At 30.5% G+C, this 6445-nt stretch overlaps 1 protein-coding gene across 1 annotated transcript; it reads left to right on the top strand.

Moving 5' to 3' along the window:
• The first annotated feature begins 1066 nt into the window (after nt 1–1066).
• LOC145035986 (DUF21 domain-containing protein At1g55930, chloroplastic-like) lies at nt 1067–3269 on the top strand. Its single transcript, XM_078984478.1, has 8 exons — nt 1067–1187; nt 2186–2256; nt 2324–2409; nt 2466–2571; nt 2654–2737; nt 2824–2927; nt 3020–3101; nt 3207–3269. Exons 1-8 carry the CDS (start codon nt 1067–1069, stop codon nt 3267–3269), a joined length of 717 nt encoding a protein of 238 aa, XP_078840604.1.
• The last annotated feature ends 3176 nt before the right edge of the window (nt 3270–6445 follow it).

Raw genomic sequence — 6445 nt, 5'->3', positions numbered from 1 at the left:
CTTGCCCACTTCTTTTAAACAACGCTCATTTTATGCGTCCTTCCGAATCCGTCCCTAGAAAACTTTCTTTACCTCAATGTATTATTGGTTAAACCCCTAATCATATATATGAAAAAATAACCTAAAAAATAAAAAATAAAATAAATAACTTGGCACATATCGCCTTGTTCTGGAGTCTTTGATAATTTGGAGTTTTTCATAATATTTCTTGATCTTCATAGCTTTGTAGACTCTTTCAAACTTTGCAACTTGTTTTTCTTTTATCTTTCTTTTTTCAACAATTTTTTCAATTTTTTTATTTTCTCGCTTTTTTCACTCAAAACTAAAAATCCTAAAAACATATGCTTAAGCAAGGGAACTTAACTTCAACCCTTTTTTGTTAGAGATATTACTCTAATATGCAATGACTACAAGCTCCCTTGGATATATTTCTGCTACATGATGCTAAACATATTGTGGCCCTCCAACAAAACAAGGTCATGTTTTTGTTCCATGATTTCATTAGGATAGGGAATCCATAAATACAATATAATATATATTGGCTCAAATAAACATTGATGTCAAAGATGGATTCATACATACCATACAAGATTTGTCTACGACATATGTAGTCATGATTATGTCACTTGCAGCAACATCAGGTGCGTTCCATAGTTTTAACTTATTAGACTTATGGTGTAGGTGTACTTAAAACGTGAACAACTTTCAGACTGGTTATAAGAAATTTTATCTCGTTCAGCCAACAACTAAATTGATTTCTGTTAACCTTTTCCATTTTCTAAAATTTAGAACTCACGCCCCTAACCAATTCTATAGCTATCGATATTCCTTACAAATCACATATTTTTAATCTTAGATTTTACGATTATAATAATAATAAAAAAAATACTTGGATAATTCGATAACTCTCTATATGTAACATTTTCCCAAATTTGTGATTTCGACTAAAAAAGATAATTGTCATACATGAGTAAGTATATTCATATGTGAATAAATATGTGCCTATTCATATGTGATTATTCATATATGAATATGACAGTTGGTGCCAGAGGTGGAGGCGGTAGCGATGACAGTGGTGGTAGAGGTGCTGGTGCTGGCGGTGGCAGCAGTTGTAGAGATGGTGGTGGTAGAGGTAGCTGAGGTGGTGGTGGCAGTGCTGGTGGTCATGTCGGTGGGTCTTAGAGGAGGTTTTGCTGACGATCACAATAACCATTAAGGTGGAGATAGTGATGGTGGAATATATATATATATATATATATATATATATATATATATATATATATATATATATAGAGAGAGAGAGAGAGAGAGAGAGAGAGAGATAGATAGATAGAGATAGAAGAATGATCATTTGAGAACTCAAAGTTTTCTGAGAACCGATTGTAAAGTCGTTAGATCAAAATAATAAAAGGCTAGGATGATTTGTGGCGTTTTTGTAAATACTTTAAGAAGAAGAACATGGGGGCATCATACTTATTATGAATCAGGGGAATTTTAGTAAACAAATAATTCAAAACCCGATCATTAATTTGAATCATGTCAACCCCCACCTACCTCTCTCTCTCTCTCTCTCATTCCGACTCCTATCATCGCATCGCCTCCACCTCCTCGTCGGAGATGACGTCTTCATCCGTTAAAACCCAATGTTCTGCAACTTGCAATCTCTATAAATAATGTTATTCAGGCCCAACAGCGCAACTTTTATGGCGCAAGTTATGAATGTTGATAATCCTCACCGTGAAACATTACAAAATTACTTCGAGTGTTGGATCTGCAATCAAAATTCCTACCTTGAAGAACTTATCTCTGTCTCTAATAACCACAACCCGACCGAAAATGACGACGCCGAACGGATTCCGTTAATCGAGAGAGTTATCAGGCATTACAGGCAGTACTACCAGGCGACATCAAATTAGGAGAAACGAGATGTGATATCGATGTTTTCACCTACGTGGCGAAGCAAGCTGGAGGATGCGTTTTTGTGGATCGTAGGATGGCGGCCGACGTTTGCAATCCATCTTTTGTACACAAAATCAGGAATTCAATTAGAGGCTAAAATCGGTGATCTAATTCGTGGATTGAAGACTGGAGATCTAGGATATTTGTCACCAAACCAGATGAATTGAATCGACGACAAAGTAGATACTTAGAAGTAACTTTCATTCTTGATAAGGTTTGATTTTAGCTGCACTTTTGGGTTTATCTGCCTTCTTTTCCATGGCCGAGACTTCGATCAACACTCTTTCACCTTGGAAGGTTTCTATCTCGTGTTTGATTACCTACATTGATATACTGGTTCCTCAATATAGTATTTTGTTCACAGGTGAGAGAGTTAGATGAAAATTGTGTCTTCAAGCTCCTTCGTATTGATATCACACGATTCCTCACCACCATTCTCATTGGTACAACGTAAACCTTAAAATTTCTTTTTGTTTCCAATTCAATCTTCTTATTAACAATCATAGTCTTGTTTCTAGTGTAGTTAACATCGGAGCTACTGCACTTTTCACTAAAGCAGCAACAATAGTGTTTGGTGAAGCTGGTGTTAGTGCTGCAACTGGTGTCATGAGTGTATGTATCCAAAAACCTAATTTTCAAATCAATACAATCAAATTTCATCTTAAATACCTAAATTATTTTGTTTTTAATTTAGTTTCAGGTTGTTGTATTACTTCTCACTGAAATCACTCCCAAAAGTATAGTTGTTCATAATGCTACTACTGTTGCTAGGGCTGTGGTAAGCGAATTTATTTGCATCTTCGTAACAAAAAATTTTCATTTTAATATTATTTCAAACTAATTAATGTCTAAAATAATACATAGGTGCGTCCAGTTTCATGGCTCTCAATTGTTCTATATCTAGTTGGAAGAGTTGTAACTTTTCTTTCAATGGGATTGCTTAAAATTCTTGGGTTAAAAGGGAAAAGGTTAGACATTGGACATTTCTTTCAAAATGTAAATACTAAACACTTTAAATTTCATTTAATTTTTAACATTCTATAATTAAATTTTTCAAAAGTGAGCCATTTGTGACAGAAGATGAACTCAAGTTGATGTTCAGGGTTGCTGAGTTGAGTGGGGCCATTGAGGAAGAAGAACAAGTATGCATATCATATTATCATGATTATAATTTTATAATCCATTTTAAGTTTTCATTTTTTTAATGGCAGAATAATATTTAAATTCAAGTTTTTTATTTAATACAGGATATGATTGAGAATGTGTTGGAGATAAAAGATACCCATATGAAGGGGGGTTATGAGTTATGACTCCTCTTATAGATGTAGTTGCAGTTGATTTTGGAGCAACATTAGTTGATTTTCATCGCTTATGGGTGACTCATCAATACTCCAAGTAAAATTTTACAACAATTTTTTTAAAGTAATTTGTTTATTTATAAATAACTAATAACTGTTGAGTTGGACTCATAGCGTGCCGGTATTTGAGAAACAAATTGATAACATTGTTGGTGTGGCTTATATAATGGATTTTTTGGATCTTATTCAGAAAGTAAGTTGATTTTGAATTATTTTATTTTATGTTGCTGTTATTTGTTAAGATTATATAATTTATCTTGAAATATGTGAAGGGAGATATGCTGGAAACTACTATGGTGGGAGAGATTGCTCATAAGCCTACTTTATTTGTCCATGGTAAGATTGTATATTTGGTATTCATATTATGATATATTCATAGATTTGTAAAATTATAAAACTTGAAGAAAAAAGTATCTTGTTAATTAGGTTAAAGATTGCCCAGATTGTGATTTTGATGCATAAAAACTCCTAATTTAGTCATAGAATTAGCTTATTCTCGTAATTATTTTGTTTCTTTAAGGGTTACTCATAAAAATGACTAAAATAGGAGATGCATACTAACAAAACCACCATTTTTTCATACATATAACACAAAATAATGCCCATTTCACAAGTGAATGACATATGAATTACATGTGATTCACATGTAATTCACATATGAATTACATGTGATTCACATGTAATTCACATATGAATTACATGTGATTCACATGTAATTCACATATGAATTACATGTGATTCACATGTAAATCACATATGAATTACATGTGATTCACATGTAAATCACAAGTGAATCACATATGAATTACACGTGATTTACATGTAATTCATATATAAATTACAAGTGATTCACATGTAAATCACAAGTGAATCACATATGAATTACAAGTGAACCACATATGATTCACATGTAATTCATATATAGATTACACATGATTTGCATTTGAATCACAAGTGAATCACATATGAATTACAAGTGAATCACATATGAGTTGCAAGTAATTCACATGTAATTTGCATATGATTCACTTGTGATTCACATGTAAATCGCAAGTGAATCACTTATGAATTACATGTGATTCACATGTAAATTACATATGAGTTACATGTGATTCATATGTAATTTACATATTAATCATATTTAATTCACAAGTAAATCACAAGTGACTCTCCTATAAATTACATGTGATTCGCATGTAATTCACATGTAAATCACAAGTGAATCACAGATAATTCACAAGTAAATCACAAGTGATTCCCCTATGAATTATATGTGATTCACATGTGATTTACATATGATGTCATATATAAATGTGATTCATCTGTGAATCGTACGTGATTCATATGTTAATCACTTGAAAATCACATATGTATTTTTCTGAGTGTTTTTGAATCAATCAATTTTTTTTAATTTTTTTTTATAGATTTGAATAAATTTTGATGAATATTGAAGAAATGAAAAATCATAAATTGAAGTAAATAAGGAAATATTGACACGAAGACATGAAAACACTTTGAAATTCGTAGCATTATTTATTTTTTATATTTTATTTTGAATGGCATAAAATACTTTTATTATTATGTTTTCTATAAAAAATTAAAAATCTACACTTTTTTAAAAAACAAATCGAAAAATACAATTTTTAAATGAATCCGAAAATTTGATTTATTATGTAACTTTTTAAAAATTTATATTAATATGATCAATAACACAAAAATTAAACATTAAATTAGATTGGTAAGATAACGATCATGTACTCAACCGATATCAAGTCCTCAACCGATATCAACCACACACACACACACACACACATATATATATATATATATATATATATATATATATATATATATATATATATATATATATATATATATATATATATATAATAGGAAAACTAATAAAAATGCATAAAGCTAAAAAAACTTAATTACCGTAAAAAACTAATAGAAATACATAAAAAAATCATATGAAATATCTATTTTTTTTCTTTACAAATACAAAAATCTCATATATAACTATATTTTGGCTGATTTTTTTTAAATCTTATTTTTTTAAAAGAAATTTCTAGCAAAATTATATATATATATATATATATACACACACACACCCACCCCTTGGACCTTGTTAGGGGCGTAGCCCGTACACCTCTCCAACGACGATGCTCCTTAGAACTCCTGAAAAGGCGCTGGCTGTGAGCTCCTCATATTCCTGAATCGTAATTAATTATCTGAAGATGCATTCTTGATATTTTGACTCATAAGTATAACCAAATAGAACTAAGTTTGTCTCCTATAAAATTTACTATGATCATATTAAAATCACCAACAAAGTTTGTAAAATTTCGGATTTTCTTTGCCCTTAACATAGATAATTCCATGATCCGGCATTGTCTATAATACTTATGTCTAGAAACTAAAGTTTTTCCGTGGCCACTCGTTTATCTTGTTTTGCAAAAAGTTTAGCACTTCTTTTAAGTTGGATCAACTCACGTAATTAATAATACATTTTGAGTGTTTCCTTTGAATGAGCAAGGATCCTTTTTTTGAAACATGAACACACGTGGCTGGCTAGTGTTTAGGGTTAAGGATCGATTCCATCTGCAGAAAAGAGAACAATAAATAAACAAAAAACAGATTATGGGTAAGCACTTAGCTATAATTAATAATTGATTTGCAGCTTTAAGAGCATATTCTCACTTTAATTGAACAGCTGCATCATTGTTTCCGATAAGGGGGTAGCACAAGTGAAGTTAGAACTACGGAAAGAGAGAGGAACTTACATTAATTATTTAATAGATATATTAATTTATTATGGCCTTTTGATATATTAGTCAAGTATATTCGACTAACTTAATTACATATAATTGGATTAATTCAAGTATATTTGTCTAAAACATGGTACTTTATGTCAATCAAGTACATTAGAAAAAGTTGGTTAAGTTAAATGGGTTGAATTGTTGAAAGTTAGTATAATTTATTATGTTAAAAATATAGTTTTTATAATTATATTATATTTAACACATTAATTACTTATAACCTTATATACAAAGACGGTTTTTGATTTATAAGAGCATAGATGTAGCTTGTGTTTTAATAATGACTTTAAATAATTTAGTAAGAGATTT

The sequence above is a fragment of the Lactuca saligna genome, chromosome 3 (assembly GCF_052625555.1).
Source record: "Lactuca saligna cultivar CGN05327 chromosome 3, ASM5262555v1, whole genome shotgun sequence".
Taxonomy (NCBI): domain Eukaryota; kingdom Viridiplantae; phylum Streptophyta; class Magnoliopsida; order Asterales; family Asteraceae; genus Lactuca; species Lactuca saligna.
Note: the sequence above shows the minus strand (reverse complement) of the source record. Positions and strands in the feature narration are given on the sequence as shown.